A 27,980-nucleotide genomic window follows, 5' to 3' on the forward strand; every position below is an offset into this window, starting at 1 on the left:
TGACACGTGGTCGATCCAGGATTGACCCGTGACGCTGGAGTGCCCCGTGCCATTACGACTCCACGTGCACGTGTACACACGCGTGTAGGTAGTCTTCTAATTTGTGACAAGGGCGAGCTCGTGGAAAATTAAGTAACATAATTTTTATAATTTTTTATTTTGAACCCAGTTAAAGTTCAGGGTCACGGTTCAGAGAAATGAAAATTGCTTGACTCTTTGTGAATTCGAAATTATTATGTATTTGATAGGAATAACTGAAAATATTTCTGATGATTCGGAAAAGAATGTGTAAAGTTGGAAATTATAGAAACTTTTATCTCGCAGGAAAGAGAGAAACTTATTGAAAAAAATTAATTAAAAGGATATAGAACTAAAGTTACGTATCTCCCTCCTCCTCTTTGTAATCGCAATAATTGAAAATATAGATAAAATACACATATTGATAATTTAAATACGACTAAATAAATTAAAACGATCATACTATTGCTATTAAAATATTCTCCAACTTACATATAGAAGCTTTATAAAATAAAAAGTTAATAAAACATGCAAACTTCAAAGAGGGAACCGATTGAAGGATCAGAAGAACAAGACAAATATACGTAGCTAACAGTGTTATAAACTACGCTATCTCGTAATGTTTTTATTTTATCGTTTATTTGAAAAAGTCGTTTTCAAAATACATGTAAATAAAAAATAAATGCTTCCTAGTGCCATATAGAATATGCCTTTATGCAGTCATGTTACCCACATTGTAATTGTCATTGTTAATGAATAAGAATAATTCTTCCACAAGGAAAACGAGATAATCGAAATTAATTTCGAGGCCACTATTTGTTACCGATTATCAGATCGACAGCAAAAGAGTGCATTAAAAGCATAGAAAGTACATCGGTTATAGAAACGTACGCCCTTTTATAAAGTAAATTTACAAAATTAATATGAGGTATCTCATTGTTGTAAATGTAAATTTGTAAATCATTATAGAATTAAAGAATTTGTAAAAGCGATGAGAGCGCTCTCTTGTGCTGTCCTGTTAGTATATAAATAACGAATTCTGTTATATATACGAAAATAGACAAATGTTTATAAGTTACTCATAATTAAAGTTACATATCCTAGCACATATACATATATTTGTAATTTCTACAGAATTTCTACTCCCACATCGTTTGGTTTTTCCTTGCGTTCTATCTAAATTGACAGTATTAAGTTGCATCTTTACTTTCATATCTTTTATACCTTTTCTTTCTGTCCTCATTTCCCGTTTCGCCCATTTACACGCTAAATTGTCCCGTTTAAGGATTATATTTTGTTTACATGCAATCTGTTGTGAGAGCATTATTCACGTACACAAGTAAAAGTTAGAAGCAGATTCGTGATGACTAGATTATCTTTACATTTCATACATTCATTCTTTTTATACTTATGTGCAATAGTCCATAATAAAAAACATAGATGTTATCTTAAATTGTAATATATAACTTTGGTTCATAGCAATCCCTCAATAATTTCGTTAAAAAGAGGAAAGATGAGAAAGTAATTCGCATCCTATGATCTCCGTTAAATGCAAAAGTTGTAAGTAGTGTAATTTAAATTACATCATGCCCAAATTAAAGCTTATCGTTGGAAAATACAGGCATCATATACATTGTAATGCACCCATCCTGTTAGTAGTGTTATCGTTATTGTTTTAATATATTAATTCTGCAATGAAATTTGTTCAATTTCAGAAATTATAAATGATATTGAACGCCTTGTACAAAAATGCATATAAAATCGGAATAAAATTGACAAATATTGCATCGCTGTTGATAATTTATTTTACAACATGAAGGAACAAACGTGCCTGTAGTAAGTACCTGGAAATTTGTAAGATAAGTGCACTACTTACAAAAAATGCGATCTATGCATTACATTATAATACATAATCATAGTATATTATTATGCTTAACTAATGCATTATTATACATATGCAGGGGTATACATATACATATCAAAAGTTTAAAATATCTTAAATTCCAATAAACGAAGATAAAAGATGCTAGACTTGGTCATTTAAGACATACATTTTTAATTTAGGAAACATTCTAGCAATTTATTTTCGTCATTTTTGAAAATAGACAAACATATATTATCGCTAAATAAGTATATGTACATAATTATTTAGCGATTATTATATTTTATTTCAAACATGTGTCACACAAATCAAACAAAAGACAGGCATTAACTGCAGTATTTTAATTAATCAAGTGATTCCGTGATACGACCTATTGGCGCACAAAAGATTTCAGAAGTAAGAAAAACCCAAAATTACACCTTAAAAGACATAGATTCGATGAAAATTTAGAGTATGCTTCTATGCTACATTATGTACACCTAGTAAGCTGTAACATGCCTTTTTGTTTGCTCCTTATAGCATTTTGAGACTAGAACAGCCAAAACGATCATTGATCGCTAAGCTTTCTTATGCAACCGTAAAATTCGTGTTTGTAAACTAATTAATATTAATGAAGATTATAAAAGCAAAGTTTATGATTTTTATTGTTTCAAAATTGCTTATCCTCTTTTAAAAATAAGATGTGAAATTATTTCTGCAAATAATTATCCATTCTCAACCACTCTAGTATTAAATGTTTTTCTCTCGATCCAATTTTGAAATATTTTAAATTATTTGGGAATTTGTTTCAAATATAAAGTTCAATTTGAACATAGTATTTAATGCCTGTTTCACAAATGAAAAGCATATGGCACAAAGGTCCTATCTTTTCTATCCTAAGCTTTCGAATATTTAAAAAAAAAAACATGACCACAAGAATAATATCCATTTCATCGATTTATCATTGAGTTTTTAGAGAGCACATGTAATATCTGTATTCACAACACTTGACTGTCTTTAGCTAAACACAAATAGAAAAATCTGTAAAAAAAAGTACAATCGCAATTATGATCGTTTAATAAGATAATGAATTAGAGACAATGATATGGGCTTAACTTTATAGCAATACTTATTTGTACAAGATATCTATCTTTCTAAACCATCGCACTAGTTTTCCCGTAAATTTTTATGTAAACAATTTTCGTACAAATAAATGGAAGAGAGTGAGATATACTATAGTATTTAAGAAAATACATTGTGCTATATTTATATATTTCAATTTAGGTGGACTTTGCATTGCTGTGTAATTGTTATCAGCGTTTTATGTTATCATCAACTGCTAGCTACACTTCTTTTGATTATTACTTTTGTAAAAAATATTCACGTGAATTCGAATAATGTTAATAAGTGAAATTGCACAATTGCAAAAACTTGTGCAACATTGAAACCTTGTTACAAGCACAAACGAAAAACATTACGTTATAAATAGAAAACTATATTAAAAATCCTGCAGTACACGTATAAAATCATACTAAAATATTCTCCGTTTATAATTAATCAAATAAATATTAATGCGCAATATTAATTCTTTCAACACACAGACATGTTGCAATTCTAAATAACAAATGTCTCATTATCAAATTTAATTTGCGTAATTATTACGTAAAGTCGATTTTCCTTCTCTAGTATTAAGAATACTATGAAATTTCCGTGTTGTGTTATTTTATGGCAGTATTCTGTATCCATACTATACATTTCTTATCGGAAGTATTGATAAAAATAAAAATCTCAAATGCCCCAAAGAATGGAAAGACAAACGTGCTACTTCTGTCTAAAGAACCATTATACACACCAATTTCTCTGGCTATATCTTTTAAAAATTTCCGTATTTGTTAGTAAAAAAAATATATATATATTGTCTAGAACCGATTGATTAAGAGTGCTTGTAAAATTTATTTGATTTTTCGTTGCTATGGCACTGTATGTTTAAATAATTCTATGACGCTAGCTTTACATCTCGTAAAACTCTTCAGCGTGTGATTGTTATGGATCAGCTATCGCGTTGTATGTACTAAAATCAATGTTCCTACTATTGTAAATGTAAAAAAGTCGAAAATCTGGCAGCCCTGATAAGTAAAGCTTCGGGTTTACTTAATGCTTTTAATCATCACAGCACATTTACACTGTATTATCGATTTGCAGGACTGCAATATTAATTAACGGAGATTCTCTCGTAGAATACAAAAAAAATTTCATGAGCCGTTTTTCCACTAAACCGACTAAATTGACTGCACATTACTATGGTCAAATATATTTTTATCATTATGCAAATATATGTATAAATGCAAGTTTAAGGAAAGACACCTGCAAGCTTGTAACTCGTAAACTTCCTCCTGCAAATGCTAAATATTTATTCTATCCTTTTCTCTTCTTACTTTCTCGTTGTCTAAACTTTCTGGTCGTGAATTAACATCACGACTCGCATTGAGACCAGGAGGTTTTTAAGTTGTACTCTTTCCGTAATATGGTATATTCTATAGCTGCCAGAGAATAATTCGTTAAAATGCATGTACTCTATTCATCTTCTCTTTAAACCATTCATATTATTTCTTTGCGCGATCAAATTCATTTTGATCCGTTGCTTTATATACGTGTATACCTATATGATTCCCTTCAATTCCTTTCGTCGTTTATAACACAATGCACCTTCTTTGTCGGCGTTTTTGCGGCTCAGGTCTTAAAACGGCGCGCACCGCCTCGTCGAATACCTGCTTCAATCCACGTTGCGTCAGAGCGGAGCACTCCATATATTTTACCGCGCGAATCTATAACAAACATTGCGCTTTGCTATACACTAAACTAGTCTAAATTATATATAAAATAAGAAACAATTTAATTCTACGTACCTTGTTTGCCAGCTTTTGTCCCTGTTCACGCTTAATAGCACTAAGGCCCTGTTCAGCTAAGGCAGTAAGCGTTTCACGGTCATCTCGTAAGTCTATTTTAGTTCCGACGAGTATCATTGGTGCATCTGGGCAGTGATGTTTTATTTCAGGGTACCATTTACTGGTGACATTTTCGAATGACGAAGGGCTCGTTACTGAGAAACAAATGAGAAACACATCCGTCTGAGGATAGGAGAGAGGACGCAATCTGTCGTAGTCTTCCTGCCCCGCCGTGTCCCATAGCCCTAGACTAACCGGAATTCCATCGACCACCATTGGCGCGGAATAGTTGTCAAACCTAGGCAAAACATTACAGACTTAGCACATGTTCGGTGTCATAATTTTCAATTTGTTCATCACTATTTATTGAGTATCCTACTTTAAATCTCCGTTAAAGTAAGAAAAATAAAAAGGAAAGAGGTTTCATATTCGCTGCTTATATTTTCATTTTCTTGTTTATATCAGCTTAACTGGGTATCTTAACTGTGACAAGCTATATGAACCAATGAAGATATTGCTGAGTGAGATAGTACCCAACAAAAATAGATTTGTGAGAATCTAAAGGACAGGAAGTAACAAAAAGATGACTGGGAATGAATTACTTCCTGTACATAGCAGTTAGGTATCTGCATACACTGCTACTATTATTAGCCACTCCGTTTGATTGGCCTAAGAAAGAGAAACTAAGGCAAAAACCATGCTGGCAAAGTATCCCTTTAACTGGCTACAGCCCCTAAGGAGGCAAGAGAGCCCCGCGACAGAGGAAGCAGACGTACGCAATCTCGACAACATAGAGACATACTTACACGGTAGGTACATACTCCCCAGGAAAACTGTCTGTCGTGTACGATATCAACATGCAGGTCTTTCCTACCGTCCCATCTCCTACCACTACACATTTTATCGGTCTACCTGAGCTCATGATTTATTATCTACAAGAAAAGACACATATAAACACATCATTAGCGTCTCGCTACAGTCTAACCGTCCAACAATATTCGATCTATTATGTTCAGTTATCTTGTTAAGTCTCGAAACGCAATATAACAAATGTTACGCCAGATAATTGTTAACGAAACGAGAAATATCAGTAGCGATTCTAGTCGGCGACTCTCAGGACGGCATGATTCACAATTAAAAATATAACAAACATAATAGACGTATTCACAATTAATACACACGCGGTACACTCAATAGGGAACCCCCGTCTTGAAATTTACATAATCTATACTCGATAGGAGACGAGGGTGGACGACGATCGTGAAATCTCAGAAAATCCCATAAAGCATAAGTTTCGCGTCAGGAACCGCCTGCGACGTCTGCGAGTTCGCGGAAGCGGTTCTCGCGGTCTCGCCTCGCGCGGCTCGCGCCGCAAGATATCCCGCTTTACCGCGCTCTCGTTCCCGAAAAGGGCTCGCCCTAGGGCCGCGCCGTCGCTCGCGCGCGGCAAGTAAACAAGGACTCGGCCGGCCGAGACGCAGACGAGGGGAAAATCGTCCGCCGCACTCACCGTGGCGCACGAGGGAGGGTGGGTGGTTTCCGCTTGAAAAATCCGTGTAAAAAAATCGCCGTGTGCGCGACGAACTGCGGGGGGCTGCGAGCTCGCGGGTGTGCGCGCGCGCGTGTACCGTGCGCCGCGCCGTGTCTCGTGCTCTGGCGTGTTTTTGTGCCGCTGCGTCTCAAAAAATCACAAAAGCGGCTGCCATGACAGTGCGCCGCGCGATTTTCGGGGGACTGAACGGGGGCCTGGCCCGCCTGGCTGACTGGCTGGCTGACCTGACTCCGCTAGTCCGCTCGCTCCGCTGACTGGCGCACCGCTCGCGCCCGGTGACAGATGTTCGGCGGTCGTCTCGCGCACCCGTCACCCGCCGCCCGCCACCCGCCGCCCGCCGCCCTTCCTCTGCCCCTCCTTTCCGCGAAACTTATTGTTCGGGGAGAAGTGACAGACACCCCGCGACCCTGTCCCGCCTCGCGGAAGGTTAAAAACTCGTCCAGTCCGAACTCCGATTACTCCGAAACCCCAGAAGGGCCGTGTCCCCGTCGAGAGCGCGGACCAATCGCGCGCGTGCCAGCGCGAAGGACGCACGGAAGGGTCGCGGCCAATGATCGGCGTTCGTGATAAGGGACGATTACGCGACATCGCCTCGAACTCGTTGTTCGCCGAGGTTTTCGTTCGCTCTCGTACGAATCCCTGGAAATCGGTTTGTTCCCTGTGCTCCACATCTCTTCCTCCTTCCTCTTTGGTGCGACAATTCTCGTTTCTCGAATCTTTTGTCTTTGCATTGCACAAAGCGGAATCGAGCGCATTTTTGTGAAAATTGAAGGTGGGCAGCCTGAAGTAAACATTTACCTCTCTTTTCTCTTCTCTCTACGCGTAATTTATATATACATTTATTTCATTTTCAGAAGAGAACCATAGCACAGCAGGGCCACAGTTGTAAAGATCAGACCTAAGGAGTTAAGGAGCGTCCAAGTGAAAAAGTATGATTCCACTGAGATAAAGAAAATAGAGAAAAACGAAACCCAATAATAAACTGATGTTGAGCTTCTTGAAGAATAAAAATTTAAATAAGAAATTGTGAGAGCGTCCACTTTAGAGAAAAACACCTGTCTCGTCGATTCACAGGCGAATCATAGATATCCTAACGGTATATTTTTCTCTAAGGCATTGTTGATTACAAATTGAAGGAATTATGAGTGTGCCGGATGTCGTTCATCTCATTTCTTCAAGAAATAACGCTTTTATATGGAATGCCGATGGTAAATAGTATTATATCAGTGTATATAATTATCTAATATAACTTACATTTAATTTGATTAATTTGATTTTATTATAGATTGGCTTAGGCTTCGACGGGATCACAGAATAATCGGCGAATTAGTGGGTTCCTTCTCAAAATCAACTAGACAAGAGATATTTTTAGGTCTCCCGTTGCTTTTGCTGCCAGAAGAGATCACTCTGTTGCTCGAAAAGAAAATCGCTTGCCTTGTAGAGTGTACAAGTCTAAAGGCACGGCCGGATGAATCGTTAAGCCGAAAATTTCAGGAGTATAGAGACAAGCTCTTCCTGGAGCAAGCGGACTGTTTGAAAGACAACAGAAAGAGACAAGTAGTTATCTATATATATCCATATTTATGCTAAAAGGAATATGAGGATTTTGTAATGGAGTGGCAAATAATGAATCTTTCCTCAGCTTACCTCAATGATGGACAAAATTGTAGAAGGAAAGAAGCGCAAGATGTTAGGCTTGCATACAAGCAAAAAGAACATGAAGAAGCCATTGGACAAGAAGACGCAGGAAGCCATGGATAATATTGAAATTGATCCTAAAAATCTGCTTGAAGAGGAACTGGCTAAATTGCCTAAGCTGAGCAAAAACGAGGCACTTGTTCAAATACATACAGGTACTGCGAAAAATGGTGATTTTAAACATATGTTTGATCGAGTAACCTGATCATTTACTTGTACATCAGCTTATCCATGGTCTGGCAAAGATGACGTAAAAACAGTGGAATGGAAATATCCACTAACATCCGATCAGCAACTTAAATATAAGGTGTACAAAGATCTTTGGGAGAGACAATATTATATCACCAGCGGGGAAAAATTCGGCGGCGACTTTCTGGTGTATCCAGGTACAATCTGTTTCTCTTTAGATGATTGTAATTATATCTCTTTATATAACTTTGATCTGCAAACTCTAATTATGGCGTGCTGCATGACAAATCTCTCTACTTGCAGGTGATCCGATAATGTTTCACTCACAATACTTAGTACAGTGTAAACGCAAGGACGAAGATATACCTATTACGGAAATTGTGGCTCAGTGCAGACTCAGTTGTCACGTTAGAAAGACATTAGTGTTTGCTACGTATCACGAAGAAGAAGATACAGTAAAATATCAATCTCTTCAGTGGACAGAATGTAGTGTATTAGAAGACAGCTGATGTAACAAAGAATTATTCTATTTAAAAGATGTTTATTTAGATTTTTAATTGTTCTCTTTCAAGTTGTTATATTTTTTACGGACGTCTCTACATGTTGTGCGCGTCTCGTAATTTTATGTCGCAGGTGGAAATTTAATTCTGATCATACTTCAACTTGGAATCATGTATTATAAATTAATAGTAGAGATTAGAATGGTCAATTTTATGCAATATCCAGATATACAGTCAACGATATATTTACTAAACATTGGGATTTTTGAGACGGTCAAATTTTTACGTCTCCTGTACATTTATACTTTGTCTATCAATTTGAATTGATTGTGTTGAGGAGTAGGAATAATATTAAAGTGTTTCTTATATATAACTTGATTTTCACGGCCAGTATAGTTTTGTTTGATCCAAGAGCGCTGCCAGTCGGGATTGATTTTCTCGCAGGTCACTATCACTTTGCCTGTTTCGATGGCAAATAAAGATCCGTCTCGTGCAAAACCAACCTATGTAACCAGAAAAAAATACGATACATCGAACTTGTAGCGATTAAAAGCATGATAATTGGCACGCTTACATTGAGACCCGGATGGAATCGGGTTGTCCGCTGTTTAACTAATACCATGCCCGCGTGTACGGTACCCCCGTCCTGTATTTTCCATCCTCTGTGTTTTGGTCTGGGATGGCCACCCTTGTTACTAGTGCTAGTACTGGCTTTCTTTGAAGCATGCCTCACGCACGCTTTCGCTAAATAAGAGAAATAATTTTTATTAATTTTTATTAATCACAATGCATAGATAAAAAACAAAATGTTAGCAAGACGTCAATAGTTTGTCAGTGGGTTCGACATAATGTTGCATAATCTGACAGCAGATTGCTAGTAAAAATCGAGCACAATCGATCATTTCGTAACCATTTGAACAATATATTTCATTAAAAAGTAGCAGATTCTGTTTGATTTTTAGTCAAGGTGCCGTCACAGTTTGCTAGCAGATTCCGTCAACAAAATTTGTAACGAACACTTTGTAAAATTTGCTTTCAACAGATTTAGTTATCTGTACTTATCCAATTGCGCTACATATATTAATAAAATTATATATCAGCATACAAACCTATGTTATTAACATTGCAGGGTACTAGAGTTTGCCGGGCGTTTTGTAACGCCAGAGAGACCAATGGTGACAAGTGTGCCATCTGAAAAAGGTCTTGCGTTTACATCTTTTGAAGATAACGTCCAGATTTATTTATAATAACGTTATATCATTATCGCCTTACATTTATATATTATATTAGGGCGAACTAACCTCCAAATTGCTCCAAATCGTCCCGACGGCCCACGGAGCAAAAAGTCGGACTCAGGGACGCCAATGTCGAAAAATAAATTCTCCGTTGCCACGTGTATTACGTCACAACCCCGCCAATGGGCGCGTTCAGCAGGCCAAGCTGCTAAGTAGCAGTCAAACGTGATTGGCTCTTACTTTTAGAACCAACCAATCAACGCAGAATGTTGATAAGCGAACTCACATGTGTGGATTACCTTCCCCCTCCCCCTCAGGTGAACCAGCCATCGGTTGTTTCCCCACCTCCGTGACAGAGCTGGCAAATCTAGACCGAGTCAGGTCTAGGTCTAGATTTGGCAGCTCTGCAGTCCGTGAAATATCTAAAAATATCTCCAAGGGGCGACTTCTTCCATGCGGTTATTGTCAATATTATCATTATACTGTCACAGTGCGGACTGGTGCGGACACTCGAGGTCATCTGGATGAAATTCTCGTAGTGCAGTGGTTAGTATCCCCGCCTGTCACGCGGGAGATATCGGGGTTCGATTCCCTGCCGGTGAGGAATTTTTTTGGTTATTAACCGTGACCGTCTGAAGTTTTAGGAGCCAATCCTTCCCAGAAGAAGATTCAAAGGGATTCAAAGTTCCGAGTTCCGATACCTTGGCGGAGCACAATCGTCGAAAAATGACAACGAACGTGGAGGATCTACAAAAGCTGGAGGAGGAGGCGGTCGCCAGGGGCACCAAGTACGTCGCGAACCTTCTGCAGCGGCCGGGTCAGCTGGAGAAGATCGACATGTACAAGCGTAGGATCAGCCGGAAGAAGGCGTCGGTCGAGACCATGCTGAAGACCGCGATGCAGAGCCAGCTGGATGGGGTCAGGGTCGGCTTCGAGCAGCTGCAGAGCTCCCTGGAGAGTATCGCCACCATCAAGGACGACCTAGACCACATTAACCAGCTGTTCAGCTCGGTCCTGAAGCTCAGCTCCAGGCTGCAGGCAGTGCAGGAGGAGAACATGCGTCACTCCCAGTACGTCATCGCCAAGGAGAACCTGAAGCACATATTCACCGTCCCCGAGAGCGTGGAGAAGACGAAGCAGTGGATAAACGAGGGTAAGCTGCTGCACGCGCATCAGAGCCTGATGGATCTCGAGACGTCCAGGGACGAGTTGCTGTACGAGCTTCACAAACTGCCAAATCAGTCGACGGCGGACACGGTTATGCTGAAGGCTTACTTCGAGGACGTGGAGATGCTCTCGCAACTCATGGAGAAGCAGATAAGGCTGGTGCTGAGTCGAACTTTGAACACAGTCAGGAAGGAGCCCACCGTCATAGTGACGCCCCTGAGAATTATAGAGAGAGAGGAGAAAGCGGATCAGTTCGCCGTTCAGAGGCACAAGCAGAGTGGATTCATGGCGCCGGGCAGGCCCAAGAGGTGGAAGGAGATGGCGATGAAAGTGCTGGAAAAGTCAGTCGCCAACAGAATCGAGGGGACTCAGGTGGACGAGAGGGCGGACAACAAAATGTGGCTGGTGAGATATCTGGAACTCACGAGGCTCCTGATCCTCGAGGACCTGAGGGTGGTGAAGACTCTGTGCAAACCCTGCTTTCCACCCTGGTACGACATAGTGAGGACTTTCGTCAAGATGTACCACACGAGTCTGTCCCAGCATTTGAAGGACATAATCGCCGGCGGGCTGGAGGGAAACGAATACGTTTCTCTGCTGGCGTGGATTATGAACACTTATACCGGGCCAGATTTGATGAAGCATCCCGAATTGAACATCGACACGTCCGATATCGGGCCGCTGCTCAGTCCCGAGATGATAAACGACCTTCAGGAGAAGTACCTGCGGAACATGTGTCAGAACTATGAGGACTGGATGAGAAAGACGCTGGAGACGGAGAAGCTCGATTGGCGGAGCGGCGTCCTGCCCGAGAGCAGCACCCAGGAGCTGTATTATCACACCGCGGCGCCGGTCATCATATTCCAGATGATCGATCAGAATCTTCAGGTGGCGAAGACCATCAGTGCCGACCTGACGGCGCAGGCCCTGGTTCTGTGCATCGAGCAGGTGATCAAGTACGGATCTATGTACAGGCAAGCGATACTGGAGTTCAAAACGAAGCATTTCGAGGACAGGAGCCAGGTACCTTACTTCACTCATCACATGATCACGATAGTCAACAATTGTATACAGTTCACCGAGTTGGCGCAGCAGATGAAGCAGCTTTACTGGGTGCCCAACACCACCGGCGACGGCACGGTGAAATTCGAGAGCCTCCTGGCGAACTATCAGCATCTGCGAAACGAGGCCGCCGCGATTCTGCTCCAGGAATCCTTCCTGGATCTGGAGCTGCACTTCCAGGATCTGATCACGCCCAAGTGGCTGTCGTCGCCCATCCCGGTCGAGACCATCTGCGTCACCCTGGAGGATTACTTTCAGGATTACAATCACCTGAGCCCGAAGAACTTCGAGTACGTCATCACCGAGGCGCAGAATCTCATCGCGAAGCGTTACATATCCGCGATGCTGCAGCGGAAGATATCGCTCAAGACCTACGACGAGTGCCTGACGTGCACGTCCAAGATAATGACGGAGGCGGACAAGCTGAAGAACTTCTTCGACAGGATCGCGCCGAAGGTCGGCAACTTCAATTCGCCGTTCGAGATAATAAAACGTCTCGCCGAGGTGCTGAGGTGCGAGGACGCGGAGATCCTCTCTCTCGATCTGCACTCGTTGGTCGAGAAGTATCCCGACATGACCGAGGACCACCTGATCAGACTGCTCGGCCTGAGGGGCGACATATCGCGGGCGGAGGCCCGAGGCAAGGTCTCGTACATCATGGAGGCCCAACGAAATCGGAAACCCGTGCAATCCATGGCGAACAGCATATTCAAGCAGATAGTGATACAGGACAGCTTCCTTGGCTGGAAGCCTTGAGACTGGAAAAAGAATTTCTACGAGGGAAAGATATGGAACACAAACGGCTTCGCTATGTAGCACCACGCTACTCTTCCATATCAAATGTTTTTTTTTTAGTACAGCGGCGAGAGATGTAATATACTTGTACAAATCTGCTGACGTTTAATGTAATTATATGTATATAGTTGATTCTGCAATTTACACGTATCGAAGAACAACGGACTTATATGTACTCAGAACTTTATTTATATACAATGTGTAAAAATTTATAGAAAGAATCAGTGAAAACTGATCGAAACCAATTGAGATTATATTATAGTATATTCATAGGTATTGTGTGTGTGTGTGTGTATATATGTGATAATATATACCAGATACATGAAACGCCTTTAAATTAATTAAAAGATACTTTAACTGAATCTGAATCTCCTCTTCTCTTAACCTAAAACCGTCATTCATTTTATTCCTGGAATACTGAATAAGATCGCGTGTTATTTATAATTATTAACATAAAGTCATTTATAATTTCTCTTTCGTTTAGCAACATGCAAGTAAATTATTAGAGAAGTTTAAGGAGCTTCCAAGAAGTTTTGAAGGATCAAGCTGATTGTGAGACATGTGATGATGTGATATACATGAAGGAATTTTATTTGTGTGTATGTGCACACACACGTGCTTGTAGGCCTGTAGATGCAGAATATAAAGAAATTTCTCAACCGTCAAAGGCAAATCGAGCAACCGGCTTTATTGGCTCTATCGACAGCTACCGATAAATTTCTGCATTTACGATAGCACCTTAGGTGAGTGTAAGCTCGAAGGAAACAAGAATGATCGTGTAATAAACCGTCATACGAGGCCTTATTCTCTTCATACAGATAATTAAAATGTCAACGATAAACAGGCGAATCCGTCATAACCTCAAAAATCCTCCTGATCAATTTTCAGAGAAATCAAATTGCCAATCTTTTTTCAGTCGCGGAGGCACCGTACCATCTTGCATATTGTTTGTCTAAATATTTGCAAGAAGTATGCGCCTGACAACGTTCCTAGCGTTGCTCGTTTGCACGGGAGCGAGGCATGTTGATGTGGACCCACTGAAAACAATTGTATGGGGTCCAGGATTGAAACCAGCAGAAGTTACCATGCGTGCCAGATATTTCTTTTTGCAGCTCGTGGATTCGCACGGCAGAAAGTTAGTATCAGGCAATTATACATGAAGCAGTAACAAGTGTATAAGAATATATTGACACTAGAACCAGCATTATTTTGCTGTATGTAGACGTCCTATAGAACTTTGAAATTTAGAGTTTGATGGAAAATAAATTAGGATATATAATCCTTTTTTTCTTGACAAGTGTTAACATAAATTCTAACAAAAAAACCTTAATAATTTATGTAATTTAAAACAAGAAACTTGAAACCCGTAATTTTGGCAGAGTTGATTGTTCTAATGATTCTAATGTTAAAGATTTAGGGATAACGATCCCAATGGTACTTATTACAATAATGAAAATCCAGAGAAGGAATTTCATACAATATTCTAAAATTTACAGTTGCGTAATAAAAGATGGAGTAATTTCAGTTACAAGCGTTTCTGAGAACAAATTATAAATAGATCTGCAATTAGTATTTCTTCTATCAGTTATCTGATCCATATAATGTTATATTATGTTGTTTCTAGTTTGACAAAATCTCCCGGGGAGAATATAATCGCTGGGCAGGTATACGGAGAATCTCTCAAAGGTGTATCATGCCGCGTATGGACTCAAATTTTTGACTGTAAAGATGGAAGTTTTATTATGCGCTACAAAGTTTTCAATACCTGCTTCAATGTTAAGATTAAAGTAAAAATCAAGGGAAAAGATTTGCCAATGCCTCATTCAAAGATCAAAGGTATATGTGAACCTGATGTTTTTCTTTCGCAAAACCTTAGAATCTAACAAAAACTGTGTCTCTAGGTCCTGTTTACGAAGAAGAATGTTACTGCCCGAATCCATCAATCATTAACTGGCTAGATCATTATCAGTGTCAAGAAAATTATACTCAAATACATCGTGATCTCTCTCCATTCTCAAATATTGACTTTGACGAAGTGCGTGAAAGCATTATTAAAAGATACGATCGACCGACCAGTGTCAGCATTTGTCATTACGTATTGAAATCTAACAGAGTAAATATCATATTATAGTCATCTGTTTATAATTTGTGTTTATTTATCAATGTTGATTTAAACTAGATTAAACTAGGTTTATAGGCAATGTTACGGTCAACATGTTGGCTTCAAAATATTTATGGATGCTATATTGTTGTCGCTTGCACGCAAAGTGACGCTGCCGGATATTGAATTCTTCGCGAATTTGGGCGACTGGCCACTTGTTCCCGATTCAGGCCCGCTTCACCCTATTTTTTCATGGTGCGGATCTGAAAGTACGAAAGATATTGTTATGCCTACGTATGATATCACAGAATCATCTCTGGAAGCGATGGGAAGGTATAACGTGCCTCGATAATGCTAATAATCTAAGCTGTCGTTTTATTCGCAATATGATATGCCTGAAAAAACAGGGTAATGTTAGACACACTCTCCGTACAAGGTAATGGACTGCCATGGAAAAACAAGACTGAGCAATTGTTTTGGCGTGGACGCGATTCCAGAAGGGAACGCCTTGACTTAGTAGATATTTCAAGAAAGCATCCGGAGCTCTTCAATGTCTCCATTACTAATTTCTTCTTCTTTAGAGATGAAATAGATAAATATGGGCCTGCACAAAATTATGTATCATTTTTCAAGTTTTTCGAGGTAAATATAAAAGCCGTACTTTCCCTGTAACAAATAAAGCTGGTATTAAGTCAAATTTGACGCATATTCTATGATATTATTGAGTTTTTCTTTGTTTTTCAAGATACATATTAATTTGGAATTGTATACAAATATTTAAAAAACGACAATATGTAATTTTGTTTATGTTAGGGAAAAGAATAAAAAAAAATCAGATATATGTATTGACATTAGCACTTAATAATTTTTTTTATAGTACAAATATCAATTGAATATTGATGGCACAGTAGCAGCTTATCGATTCCCGTATTTACTATCTGGAGATTCTTTGGTGTTTAAGCAAGAATCCAAGTATTATGAATTTTTTTACAAAGCTCTTACACCCGGATTACATTATGTGCCTGTGAAAAGCGATCTGTCGAATCTCGTTGAAAAGATCATGTGGGCAAAGGAGCATGACGAGGACGGATTAAAAATTGCTAAATCTGCCAGACAATTCGTCAGGGATAATTTATTACCACGTGATATATTATGTTACTATACAGTTTTATTTCATGTATGGGAAAAAAGTTCTATTTTATATATTTTTCTTGGGTATATAGCCTTGTCAAATAATACAATTTTTATATTTCAGGAATGGAGTAAACGCTTAAAGAGTAAAGTTGAAGTACTAAATAACATGGAAGAAGTACCACAACCTAGTCATTCTTGTCAATGTCATTCTAGGAATTCAAACCTTAGAGATGAATTGTAATTTTCAACATCTTTTTCAACATTTTTCTATGATTTTATTTATATAATGAAGTTTTAACAGATTCACGTTGTCATACAGGTATCGTCTATCATGTGTGCACATTTGTTTACTAACATTTCATACCTAATGTCTAATGTCAAAAATAAAAGGAAACATGATCTCGAAAAACAGATGGTTGCCTAATATTTAATAAATCTTCTCTTTTACAATGCTTGTACAACCTGTTAGCTATTTTTATATATTTAATAATTTTTTCAATTTAATCTAAAATCATGTCGCGAGAACTTGAGTAAGATACATCATTTGTACAATTATCAACATTTTCTTCGAAAAATATTTATGGGATAAATACAAGGCGTGGCAAGATTTACGATGTTCTCTCTTCAATTGTATCGCGAATTCTACTGCAAATAATATTTAATGTGGAAAATTTACATTCATATTCATATATTATGAAATTAAATTTCCTTATATCAATTAATAGCATAAATAAAAATCGGAACAAACATTTATATATATTCTTACATATGGCATTTGTACCATTGCATAGTTACATAATTCTTTGACTTTCAATTTGTTTTATGCTTTAATCGTATTAATAAAAAATTACGTATGTATTCGTAATAAAAATAGAATTTGAGGCTTATCATCTTTACTGTGCGCAAAATAGTAGAAATATAAAAAAATATAATGAAAATAAACATAATAAGTCTGCGACAAATACTTATATTACTTTCTAATTTGTAAAAATAATAATAAAACAAATTATACAAAAAAAACTGTTAATAGTATTTATACGTACTATAATTTACATTTTTTCGTATTAGAAGTTTCGCCACAAGAGTTAAAAGCCATTTGGAATATTTTGGCATATTTATTTCACCGAGATCTATAACTAATAATAATAATAATAATAATAATGATAAAAGATTTACTATTCTGTCATAATATATACGTATATAATGTAAAACAAAATTATATATAAATTATTTATATCATCAGACTTTTAAAAAATATCTAATACATAATATAAATACTGAGGATCATCAAAAGAATTGTAAATAATCTAAGTGTCCCCAGTCCAACTGGGGAGTTTTTTTAAAGCATCTCCCATAATTTATATATAATTTTGTTCTGAGTTTTTTCTTATTACCAATCTTAACACATAAGGTTAAATTAAATTAAGTTCTTTACATAATTCTTGTTTTATATAATCTAAAAAAAATCTCATCCTTTTTATTGAACCCTTTATATTCAAATTATATTAGACATTCATATTAATATGGATATTAACATGAATATTCACAATATCTAGATAAATATTGTGAATATTAACATGGATATTAACATGGATATTCACAATGTCTAGATAAATATTGTGAATTTACACTATGAGATGAAAGTATGTTATTAACATAAAAAAAATACATAAAGTAATTAAAAACATAAACAAAATTATTCTTGATATCCGTATCAATCTAAACTTTATGTAAATCTGGGAGTTATTGATGTATTTTATTGTGTGGGTGGCTGATAACCGTAACCTCCGTACTGATTAGGTGGAGGTGGCCCTTGTGGTCCAGGTGGAGGAGGCATGTGTCCACCAGGTGGTCGTGGCGGATACTGTGGATATCCTTGTCCTGCTGGCGGTGGAGGATAACTTTGAGGAGGATACTGAGGATGCCCATAGTGTTGTCCCCCTTGTGGCGGATGCGGACTGTAAATCTATTAATTCAAGATGCTCTCAATTTTCAATATGTCAATAATAAATTCACGTAAATGTACTCGATGTTTTAATTAGCTGCTCATACTTGCATATTACATAATTTTTCACAGACGTTTCAAACATAAATAATTTAAGAAGGAAAATAAAGTTTTCTTTTTCTACATAAAGAAAACTGTAAAAAAATTATATTACACAATTGTCACGAAACAACTAATAAATCTAAAACTATGTCCAATATAGCCAAATATAGATTACTCGAACAATACCTGAGGTTGCCCTCCTGGAGTCGGTGGCACATATGTTTGCGTCGTGGTGGGTCCATAAGCAGGTTGTTGTTGAGGGCCTGGTGGTGGGGCGGGACCCTGCGGTGGACCAGACGGCGGCTGAAATCCACTCGGAGCTGGACTCTGAGACGGTTGCTGTTGCGTCTGCGGAGCTGTTTGCGACTGTTGCTGAGATTGTTGCGGTGGCTGGTGTGGTGATTGATGCGAGGGTGGTTGATGGGATGACTGATGAGTTGGCTGGTGAGGTGGCTGATGCGGGGCGTGCGGTGGTTGATGTGGTGACTGATGTGGTGGCGGTGGATGCGGGGGGTGCGATGTCGGATGTGGTGTTTGATGAACGGGATATCCAGAGGGGGCCGGCGGCACCGGGGGTGCGTAGCTTCCGCCCTGTGACGTCGGTGGCGGACCGCTATTCGGCGGATACGTCTGCGTCGAGGCAGACGGTGTGCTTGTCGGCTGACTGCTTTGGGCGTAAGTATTGCCGCTCGCGGAGGAAGTGCTAAATGGCGGAGATGTAGAGGTGGGACCGTACTGCGTCGCGCCAGGACCTGGACTCGGTTGACTAACATAATTGGGCTGGGGACCCGCGTTTTGCTGAGATCCAGGTTGGGGGGGCTGAGTCGCGCTAGTTGTCGGAGGCGGTGGGTAATTTTGCGGTGGTACATTGTTCGCGTATGTCTGCGAGGAAGGAGGGGGATAACTTCCGGGCTGTCCAGTAGCGTACGCGTTTTGAGGTGGCGCTTGGGACGGAGGCTGCTGATAATTTGGTTGTGGACTAGGACTGCCATATTGTCCTGGTTGTTGTTGTTGACTACCTGATGAGAAATTCTGCTGCGAGGCATTCGAAGGCGGATAGCCTTGCTGATTTGGCGGTGGTGGCCCATATCCGGAAGGTGGTTGAGGCGTGCCCGGTGGCGGATAACCACCTGGTTGTGGACCGTAACTGTTCACCGTAGTTGGAGGACCATAATTTGGCTGCGTCGCTGCACTATATCCTTGCTGCTGAGAAGCGTTTGGCGGTCCGTACTGATTTGGTTGACCGGGAGTGTACGCGGATCCTTGTGGGCCTTGGTAGTTCGAGGCAGGATTCTGACCAGTATATTGAGCAGGGTAACCTTGTTGAGAAGGTTGCTGAGGATAACCTTGTGGACCTCTATACTGCTGCGGACCTGGTGCGGTTGGAGGCCCTATAAATTTTAAAAGATTAAAATGTCTGGTAATAATCTGTGGAGCTAAAAGAGTTATGATTATACCTCATATTAAATTAACATGTAATTATCATTTAATATAATTTTAAATTAGAATAAAAATAAGGTTTTTATTAATAAAAAAATTCAAGTTAGAGTATAACGTACTATTTATCGCAGGTCCTTGGCCAGGCATCACAGGTCCGCGATAACCTTGTGCCATTGGTTGGCCTTGATTAAACGTCGACATTGGCATTGTTGGTTGTGTATTTGGCGGCATTTCTCCTCCGGGACCAGCTGTACCACCCGGACCACTTGGAAGCCCTTGTGGGCTCATCATCCCATGCTGAGGACCATTGGGAATACCTTGAGGTACCTTGAAACAAAAAAATAGCTAATTAAATCATGCAATTGTTTGTGAAAATTTCGTTCAACAATAATTTGGTTGAATCTATAATATACTTTAACTACGTTCATTATCCCACGAGATCTATTACTTACAGGCAATAAATTCTGGAGATTCTGGTTTACATCAGCGATAGACGCCAGATACACCAAGTTGCGATGTAACATTTGTTGGTACCTAAAAATTAAATTTAACAGGTTTACTAACTGACTTGACAAAAGTTGCCTAATGTATCGAGAAAACAATCCTCTTTGGTACTCGTCTCTGGTATGTACAGCTGAAAAAAATTACTCCGGTACGAAATTAAGGATCTTCATGATAACAAAAATATTTAATTCTTGCTACATAAAATCACTTCGCAAGAAACATTTTCTAATCAGAATCAACTGAGAAACACCGAGAGACGCATAATCGCTGCACCGATCACTCACTGTACGCATTCCTGTGCCTTGCCCTTGTTCTGATACTCCTGAATCATTTGTATAAGTTGGCTATTCTCATCGAGCATCTAGAAAAACGTGACAAACACATACATATACACAGTTACGCTACTCCTTTTCTTTTTTTTTTGCGAAGCCACAGTCAGCTTCTTTACCTTTTGTATCTGGGTAGGATTCGGAGGTGGCCTGCCGCGTTGCGCGAAGGTCACGGACATTTTCGAAGCGACAACTCACGAGTCGTCACGACGTTGGAGCAGACTTCACCGAGAAGGGGACCGGGGCACTCTCCGAGGGGGATAATCCTCCGTCACGTCACGCTATCGCGGATAGTTACCTGGAAATACCTTAAACCCTGGTACGTCCATCTCCGTCGTATTTCCCGAGCGTGCTCCCGCGGTGTCCGAGGCGCGAGATCATTCGCGCGGGACCGCCGGGGACAGCGCAGAAATCTATTTTTTTTTTTTCAAGCTCTCAACCCGCGTGCTATGTACACACGTATATATATATATATATATATATATGTATGTATGTATGTATATGTATATATGTATGTCTAACCACAAACCAGTCGTGCGTGCAGCGTATTTTTTGCCGTAACGTAACTGACGCGTGTGGTAATTATCGTCAATTACCTCGCGAAGTGCATCCAGTTTCGGGGGTTGGGTGACACGAGAGATCGGACAGCTTCCGCGAAAAACAGAAGGCTTGGGAGAGCAGCGCTACCAACGGCGGGCACGCGAACTCGCATCCTCTTCCGGAAGTTATGGAGAACCGCGAATGGCGCGAATACGAATAAGGGCGGCATTCGCAGTCCGATTTTACAAATTTTTATATTTGACGGCGAATGTCGATTAATTCAATTAGCGACTACCTGATCCGAGCAATAGTTATACTATTTGTACTTATAATATATTATGATATTTATACTTATGTGGATTAAGAATGACAATTAATTGTATAGTTGCGTAACAGTTTTGCTGTAAAGAATTCTGCCGGTTGAATTAAGGATGATTTCGACCAAACTCTGATTAATTTAATTGTCGACTAACTTATCAAGCGATATCTTGATTATTTCGTTAACGTCGACAGAATAGTCAATTTTTGCTTAATATATGGAAAGAAAGATTAGACTAATTGTAAGAAAGGAACGACAATTATATAATTGCATAAAAGTTTTGCTGCGAGCAATTTTGCACATTTTGCAATTTGATTAACCCGCGAGAGGAAAAAAGATGCGAGAACGATGGAGGAGGTGCCAAAGAACTAAGAAACTGTTGGAAACCCTGCTGCTGGAAAATTGGCCAGACTGTTGGTAACAAATTAAGAAAAAAAAAATAAATAAATGAAAGATAGGAGCACTCGCCGGTGTATGTACGACGTATATAAGACCGGCATGTATAAAAAAATTGCTTTATCACGTTGATACAAGCGTATACGCAAATGGCTTCAGCGAAGGTGAGCAATTACTTTTATACTCGTCACTGACGAATCGGGAGAGAGGAAATAAAATATTGTCAAATCTGTAATGTTACGTTAATTCTGCAGATCGAGTTTGCGGTACATATGACATGTGAGAAATGCGTCAATGCAATTTCCAAGAGTCTAGCGGATCTGGATGGCATCCGGAATGTCGACATATCGTTAGAACGCGGCACGGTCACCCTTGAGACAAGTCTACCTTACTCCGTCATACAGGAAAGAATCGAAAGGACTGGAAGACAGGCAGTGTTGAAGGGATTCGGAGGTTTAAACAAATTTTGCTATGCTGTTATGTATAGTATACTATTTTTTCATGTGTATTACAATCAACTTGCCTGTTTCATTCACGATTTCTGAAGACACCGTGTTTTTAGAACTGTTGGAAAGAAAAAAAGGAGTTATGGAAAAATAACTATCTAGAAGACTAAAAAGCTTATTTTGAATGTTTTTATATTCTATATTGAATATGTTTTTATACATGCACATATGGTAGAATTAATGATACACATAACTACTTGTGATTGTTAAAATTAGACACTTACCTTTGCAGATGGATTAAGCGCTGTATCAATGCTGGGCGGAAACTCAGGATACAGCGTGAGTAATCAGATCAGAGGGGTAATAAGATTTGCAGAAACTCCAGAGGGATGTATCATCGACGGTACGATTGACGGTTTAACTCCGGGCGAGCACGGTATGCACATACACGAGTGCGGTGATATATCCAACGGCTGTGACAGGTAAGTGAGCTTGCAAAAGCAAAATACTTGACGCTTAGAGTATAAATTTTATTTTTATTGCAGTGTAGGCGAGCATTTTAACCCAAATAATTCACCACACGGTGGTCCCGAGGATGATTTGTCCAAGAGGGTAAATATAAAACGTCAGATTTCTTAGATCTCATGGTATATTTTAACGATGTCACTGTTGCCTGCAATTGCAGCATGTTGGTGATCTTGGTAATGTCCTAGCAGACGCTGCTGGCAGAGCTACGTTTTGGAGGATAGACAAGTTTCTTAAGATACCTGACATTATTGGCAGATCTCTCATTTTTACCAAGAATTCAGACGATCTTGGAAGGGGCGACAGTCCAGAATCTAAGATAAATGGGAATAGTGGAGCTAGGTATACGGAATGATTATTATTGTGTCAAGCTTGATGCTTGACTGTGTCTTATTTAATTATTTTACATTAAATTCCTCCTACAGGTTGGCTTGTGGCATTATAGCTAGATCATCTGGATTATTTCAAAATACGAAGAAGATTTGCGCATGCGACGGACTCACTTTATGGGACGAAAGAGATCGGGCACGTGCGAATAACCATGGTACAAAAAGTTATACAGAGTCAAATGAGAAAATATGCACGTTAATTTGAATATTTGAAGTTTAGCTACAATCACTTTATGCGACGAGATTTGTTGTACACTGCTAATTATTAGTCCACGAAATTTTTTCATTAATATTTCATGTAAGGAAAGAAAAAGAGGAAAGAGGAAGAAAGGATTTTCCTAATCTTTTTTATATTTTCTATTTAAATAAGCAATTGTGTGAGAATTGGAATTTTCTAGTAATCATATATATGATCTTGTAGTAACACAAATTCTCAAGAAATAATTTGATTATATAATTCATACACTTTTTCTTTTCAGCAAATTTATAATTAACACGGAGACATAGCGCTAGATTGATCTAACAAACAACTTTCCACACACACATGTTCGGAATTCGTTTGAACAGAAATAAATGTACCACTTTTCGGTAAAATAAAATATATTTATGTAGATATCTAGTCTCTTTATGTACAAATTTATATTAAATTTAATTACGAATTTCTATTAAATTACATACATTACATTATCATTATATACTTTATCCTTATCTCTCTAGTCCTGTATATGTATATTCAACATGATTAGCTTATATTAAAAAATTTTTTTAATTTTGGAGTAGCCATTCTTGATAGTGACCTATACTAGATAATGGCCTAGTTTACACCGATCTCTTGATACGCGTATGAAATAGTATATTTGAGCTGATTAGCCAATAATCAAACTAATTTACTAGTTATTTACTATTTAATACGCGTATCAAGTGATCGGTGTAAACTAGGCCAATGATTTGTCCCATGCTAGACTAGTGAAACAAGTCTTGAAAAATATCCAATAAGAACATGGCATTTTTTACCTCGTCGCCCCTCTCTCATTGTCTTCTCTTATGTATTTGGTTCATGGCGTTCATGCTATATAATTTATGAGGTTTATGAAGATGTATACAAGCCTATAGTTTATTCTGATATATTATAATATTACTTGAAGAAGTAGCAATGATAATAAATTAAGGAAATGCTAAAGTAAGTAGAAGAAACTTTGGTGGAAGTAACAACTGCGTATAATTCAACAAAGAAAATGTAACGTTAAAAATTTTTTTCGGAGGTTAGGTTACTCCAAATGGCTATGGAATAGGAAAGCGCTTTTAACTCTGTCCTTGGATTATCTCGCGCAAAAGATTCTTAAACCATGTTCACTTCTAAATCACTTTATTAATCTTCTTGACGAAATTGACTATAACTTTCGACTTCATTTAGTCGTAACGTTAAAAACGGACACATTGAGGTTAGGCTTAATCACAAACACAATGTAAGTGATAAATAAACAGAAATAAGGAAATTATATAAAGCAGTAAAAAGAAGCTTGTAGAAATGCCAGAAATATCGTTGTTAAATATTTTGTTACAGAAACTCGTGTGGATATTAAATAAAGCTTTAAAGAAAATTGACTATCAGAATGGGGATTCCTGGTTTAACAACGTACATATCGAATGATTCGGAGCGCTACCTTGAACATTACGCGCTACACGACAGTTATTTAGTAATCGATGGCAATAATATATGTTGTCAATTATACATGTGGCACGTGAAATGCAATTGCGCTTTCGGTGGCGACTACGACAAGTATGCGCAATGCGTGAGAGATTTTTTCGATAAACTCTTAATTTGCAAGGTCACTCCGTTAGTTTTGATTGACGGTGGCTGCGAAGACAAGAAGCTGAAGACCATTGTGTCTCGAACTAAACAGAAGAATGAGATTGCGTTAAGATATACCTTGTCTTCTCAGCATAGGACTAAATTTCTTCCGCTGCTTTTAAAAGAGGTCTTCAAAGATGTGATGAATGAGAGAGGCATCAGATACGCACAGTGCATATTTGAAGCAGACAATACCATAGCTGCGATAGCACGCATTCTAAACTGTCCTGTATTGAGCTACGACTCTGATTTCTATATTTATGGATCTTTATACATACCGTTCAATACGCTGGAACATGACGTAGTGCGTAACCCGACAGGCGGAGGTTACATGAAACGCTGCAAAATTTATCGCGTTGAGAAACTCTTCCGGGTTTACTACGGATTAAATCAGTCTTTGTTGTTCTTAGCAGCAGTATTATTGGGGAATGACTATGTAAAGCAACACATGTTTAAAAACTTCTTTCGTCATTTGCCACAAATGGACAAAAGGAGATTCAACAATGAACAACAACGGCGTATAAACGTCACGTTTCAATGGCTACGAAGACGCAGTTTAAATGAAGCCGTAATAGGGATACTGAGTAGATTACGGAAACAAGAACGCAAACGCGTATTAAATACAATAGAAATGGTAATAAATGGTTATATCAATGCACCACTGAGCGTGCTACATACGCTAGGTTTTTCTGCAGAAGCCTTTTCGAAGGCAAGCATGCAGAATATGTTCAAAATGTACAAGTTTGAAGGTGATATATATAATTTGACGTATATCGATGAAAAGACCGATGAGACGCAACTGAGCGATGAGGAGGAAACGGAAGACAAAGAAATAGCAAGCATACTTGAAGAAAGAGAGTTGGTCTCTAATGAGTCTCTGGTTGACAATTTGCCTAAGTGGTTTATTCATGAATTCAAACAGTGCAGATTTTCTTCCTATTTCATAGATTTAATAATAAGAAAGTTATATGTTTGTCCTACGCAGATTGAAGATCCTTCCCATGTTTCATCTATTCATGTAAGTTTAAAAATTATAGGTGTTATTTATGGATTGTTGATATCAGGAGTCAAAGGAAAGAAAACCAACATGGAATATATAACCAGAGACGAGAATAAGGGGATAAAGCGTTATCAATTGGAGTACAGCGATAATATGTTTGGTTGCGAACTACCTTCTTTACTCAACTTGAGAGAATTATCCATTGTTATTCGAAGAGAAATTATAAATACCGCTTTGACGATCTCTAATGCAAGTTACATAAACGAAATTCCATCGAATTGGATGTTGTATATTGCAACCATGAAGTACTGGATAGGTCAACAACAGGAACCGTCTAAATTTAATTGTCACGTATATGCTTTATTATTCGCTTTGTTATTTAACATAATCGATTACCGTATAGGCTTATATAGAATCCTGAGCAAATTCTGTCAGAGATTTAATAAAACTGTGGACAATATTCGACACCAAAGAAAAACAACAAACTATCGGCCACAATACTCAAATAATGCTACACTTGCAGATGCAATTCACGAGGTTAATCCTGATGACTGCTTACTTGCAGCTGCATTCTTCGTATCTAATTTCGAAGTAGATCAGAAACTGTATACGCAACCGAAAAAATTCAATATTACAATTGTTCATGGTTTTGCAGAGTTTCAAAATTGCTTGAGGCATATTCTAAACTTAAACGCATTATTGGGATATCCATATGAACCAACCAAAGTTGCTACTGTGTTCAATGGTACGTTATTGTACAATTTATGTAGCAATTTTAAAAAACGTGACAACGTTGAAGTTTACATCAATTTAATGTTGCAAGATTCCCCGAGTTTGTCGCGTTTATTTAACGTACTTTTATCAAAAGTCACACCTTTGCTTGATACTGCACTGGAGTGGAAAGCCAATAAGTGTAAAAAGCAAAAAACAAAAAGATATGAAAAGAAGAAAGCTACACACGAAGAAAATTGTGAAGAAGAAAAAATGTGCGAAAGCACCAGCGAAGAAGTATCCTTCTACGATGTAAATAATCCTTTTTCTGTGCTTGGAGCCATGCAGCATTAAGCTTTTTATATAATTAAACTGAGTACAATTGTGTCTCTACAGATCACGTATTATATAAATTTGTATGTTATATATTCATTTTTATATGTATATATAAAGAATTTGTATTGCATAGAATGTCACATAGAAACATGTCTAAAAAGATTTACAGTTATATTGTAACACTGATGTTTAAGAGTCACGGTTCTTAGATTAAAGAAAATCTAAATCTTCATCACTATCAGTTTCTTCTTTCTTAGAGGAATTCACGTAATCCCTTCGTTTCTGATACGTTAGTAATCTTTTGCCACCTGGCCTTTTCTTTCTCATATTAGGCAACTGATGATTGTTCTAAATAAATGAAATAAAAGGATTTTTTTGCACAGTACAAAGATTGGTGTAAAAGAGATCAACGTGAGATTATGTATTACGTTTGTGTACATCTCCCAAAATGCGCTGATCGCTGTTTTAACAGAATTAGCCTCTTCTCGTAAAGTTGGTATATAATATTGGTCGTTTCCCTGTTTAGCAAGCAATCCAACGCAAACAGCATATTTCAATTTCTCCTGTAATTCCTGCTCGAGAGCTTTGAAATCAGTTTCAACAGGATAATGTCTTTGTATATGATCCCTTAAGTTATTTGATTTTACAAATAATTGGAATTTTTGTAAATCTTTCACGGCTGTACGTAGCATTTGCGGCGTTATTGGGATCTTCTCCATCTGAATGCGAAATGTACTCTGTTATAACATTTTATTCTAATCGGTAGTGCTATGTGTAAAAAAAAATAAGGAAAAGAGTTATATCTATGTATATCTGCTTGTTATAATAAAAATATGGATATATATTATAATCAAGAGTTGTAATGTTAAAAAAAATGTAAATATGTACA

General features: G+C 38.2%; 9 protein-coding genes across 19 annotated transcripts; 5 read left to right on the forward strand and 4 right to left on the reverse strand.

Annotated features, from left to right (window-relative positions):
- Nucleotides 1-635: 635 nt before the first annotated feature.
- Nucleotides 636-6,699, reverse strand: Mtl (Rac family small GTPase Mtl). Of its 4 annotated transcripts, none has more exons than XM_071704520.1 (4): nt 6,601-6,699; nt 5,631-5,756; nt 4,786-5,122; nt 636-4,704 (listed from the first exon to the last, which is right to left on the reverse strand). In XM_071704520.1, exons 2-4 carry the CDS (start codon nt 5,744-5,746, stop codon nt 4,570-4,572), a joined length of 588 nt encoding a protein of 195 aa, XP_071560621.1. In that variant the 5' UTR covers nt 5,747-5,756; nt 6,601-6,699; the 3' UTR covers nt 636-4,569. The 4 variants fall into 4 exon arrangements, with proteins under 4 accessions (XP_071560621.1, XP_071560618.1, XP_071560622.1 ...); XM_071704517.1 differs by lacking the exon at nt 6,601-6,699 and adding an exon at nt 6,335-6,474; XM_071704521.1 differs by lacking the exon at nt 6,601-6,699 and adding an exon at nt 6,045-6,305.
- A 181-nt stretch (nt 6,700-6,880) lies between these two features.
- On the forward strand, nt 6,881-8,813 carry Tsen34 (tRNA splicing endonuclease subunit 34). The gene is made up of 6 exons (XM_071704516.1): nt 6,881-7,148; nt 7,231-7,584; nt 7,662-7,933; nt 8,019-8,229; nt 8,299-8,460; nt 8,567-8,813. The coding sequence occupies exons 2-6, from the start codon at nt 7,518-7,520 to the stop codon at nt 8,770-8,772; spliced, it is 918 nt and encodes a 305-aa protein (XP_071560617.1). The 5' UTR covers nt 6,881-7,148; nt 7,231-7,517; the 3' UTR covers nt 8,773-8,813.
- A 179-nt stretch (nt 8,814-8,992) lies between these two features.
- Nucleotides 8,993-10,142, reverse strand: Mrpl27 (mitochondrial ribosomal protein L27). 2 transcript variants are annotated; one of them, XM_071704522.1, is made up of 4 exons: nt 10,065-10,142; nt 9,873-9,954; nt 9,338-9,507; nt 8,993-9,266 (listed from the first exon to the last, which is right to left on the reverse strand). In XM_071704522.1, the coding sequence occupies exons 2-4, from the start codon at nt 9,952-9,954 to the stop codon at nt 9,063-9,065; spliced, it is 456 nt and encodes a 151-aa protein (XP_071560623.1). In that variant the 5' UTR covers nt 10,065-10,142; the 3' UTR covers nt 8,993-9,062. The 2 variants fall into 2 exon arrangements, with proteins under 2 accessions (XP_071560623.1, XP_071560624.1); XM_071704523.1 differs by having other exon boundaries at nt 10,036-10,136.
- Nucleotides 10,143-10,345: 203 nt separating this feature from the next.
- Nucleotides 10,346-13,384, forward strand: Sec6 (Exocyst complex component Sec6). Its single transcript, XM_071704524.1, has 2 exons — nt 10,346-10,544; nt 10,637-13,384. The coding sequence occupies exon 2, from the start codon at nt 10,725-10,727 to the stop codon at nt 12,981-12,983; it is 2,259 nt and encodes a 752-aa protein (XP_071560625.1). The 5' UTR covers nt 10,346-10,544; nt 10,637-10,724; the 3' UTR covers nt 12,984-13,384.
- An 82-nt stretch (nt 13,385-13,466) lies between these two features.
- On the forward strand, nt 13,467-16,668 carry LOC139771612 (protein O-glucosyltransferase 2). 2 transcript variants are annotated; one of them, XM_071704530.1, is made up of 8 exons: nt 13,467-13,765; nt 13,939-14,157; nt 14,647-14,858; nt 14,924-15,135; nt 15,212-15,456; nt 15,531-15,765; nt 16,001-16,300; nt 16,379-16,668. In XM_071704530.1, the coding sequence occupies exons 2-8, from the start codon at nt 13,994-13,996 to the stop codon at nt 16,496-16,498; spliced, it is 1,488 nt and encodes a 495-aa protein (XP_071560631.1). In that variant the 5' UTR covers nt 13,467-13,765; nt 13,939-13,993; the 3' UTR covers nt 16,499-16,668. The 2 variants fall into 2 exon arrangements, with proteins under 2 accessions (XP_071560631.1, XP_071560630.1); XM_071704529.1 differs by having other exon boundaries at nt 16,001-16,668.
- LOC139771610 (uncharacterized) lies at nt 16,231-21,211 on the reverse strand. 4 transcript variants are annotated; one of them, XM_071704525.1, is made up of 7 exons: nt 21,107-21,211; nt 20,697-21,024; nt 20,533-20,609; nt 20,197-20,278; nt 19,864-20,071; nt 18,491-19,695; nt 16,231-18,223 (listed from the first exon to the last, which is right to left on the reverse strand). In XM_071704525.1, exons 2-7 carry the CDS (start codon nt 20,754-20,756, stop codon nt 18,014-18,016), a joined length of 1,842 nt encoding a protein of 613 aa, XP_071560626.1. In that variant the 5' UTR covers nt 20,757-21,024; nt 21,107-21,211; the 3' UTR covers nt 16,231-18,013. The 4 variants fall into 4 exon arrangements, with proteins under 4 accessions (XP_071560626.1, XP_071560629.1, XP_071560627.1 ...); XM_071704528.1 differs by having other exon boundaries at nt 20,697-20,875; nt 21,100-21,203; XM_071704526.1 differs by having other exon boundaries at nt 21,100-21,192.
- Nucleotides 21,212-21,732: 521 nt separating this feature from the next.
- On the forward strand, nt 21,733-23,805 carry Ccs (copper chaperone for superoxide dismutase). 2 transcript variants are annotated; one of them, XM_071704532.1, is made up of 7 exons: nt 21,740-21,996; nt 22,087-22,285; nt 22,571-22,760; nt 22,824-22,890; nt 22,964-23,145; nt 23,229-23,347; nt 23,672-23,805. In XM_071704532.1, exons 1-7 carry the CDS (start codon nt 21,982-21,984, stop codon nt 23,680-23,682), a joined length of 783 nt encoding a protein of 260 aa, XP_071560633.1. In that variant the 5' UTR covers nt 21,740-21,981; the 3' UTR covers nt 23,683-23,805. The 2 variants fall into 2 exon arrangements, with proteins under 2 accessions (XP_071560632.1, XP_071560633.1); XM_071704531.1 differs by having other exon boundaries at nt 21,733-21,996; nt 23,229-23,805.
- A 426-nt stretch (nt 23,806-24,231) lies between these two features.
- Ast (protein asteroid) lies at nt 24,232-27,941 on the forward strand. 2 transcript variants are annotated; one of them, XM_071704541.1, is made up of 3 exons: nt 24,232-24,372; nt 24,455-24,658; nt 24,757-27,941. In XM_071704541.1, the coding sequence occupies exon 3, from the start codon at nt 24,806-24,808 to the stop codon at nt 27,107-27,109; it is 2,304 nt and encodes a 767-aa protein (XP_071560642.1). In that variant the 5' UTR covers nt 24,232-24,372; nt 24,455-24,658; nt 24,757-24,805; the 3' UTR covers nt 27,110-27,941. The 2 variants fall into 2 exon arrangements, with proteins under 2 accessions (XP_071560642.1, XP_071560641.1); XM_071704540.1 differs by having other exon boundaries at nt 24,460-24,658.
- On the reverse strand, nt 27,302-27,810 carry LOC139771617 (uncharacterized). The gene is made up of 2 exons (XM_071704543.1): nt 27,520-27,810; nt 27,302-27,439 (listed from the first exon to the last, which is right to left on the reverse strand). Exons 1-2 carry the CDS (start codon nt 27,808-27,810, stop codon nt 27,302-27,304), a joined length of 429 nt encoding a protein of 142 aa, XP_071560644.1.
- Nucleotides 27,942-27,980: the final 39 nt, after the last annotated feature.

This window comes from Temnothorax nylanderi, unplaced genomic scaffold (genome assembly GCF_030848795.1).
Source record: "Temnothorax nylanderi isolate EJ_2023f unplaced genomic scaffold, tnyl_v1.0 TNYL_tig0041_pilon, whole genome shotgun sequence".
In the NCBI taxonomy this organism is placed as follows: domain Eukaryota; kingdom Metazoa; phylum Arthropoda; class Insecta; order Hymenoptera; family Formicidae; genus Temnothorax; species Temnothorax nylanderi.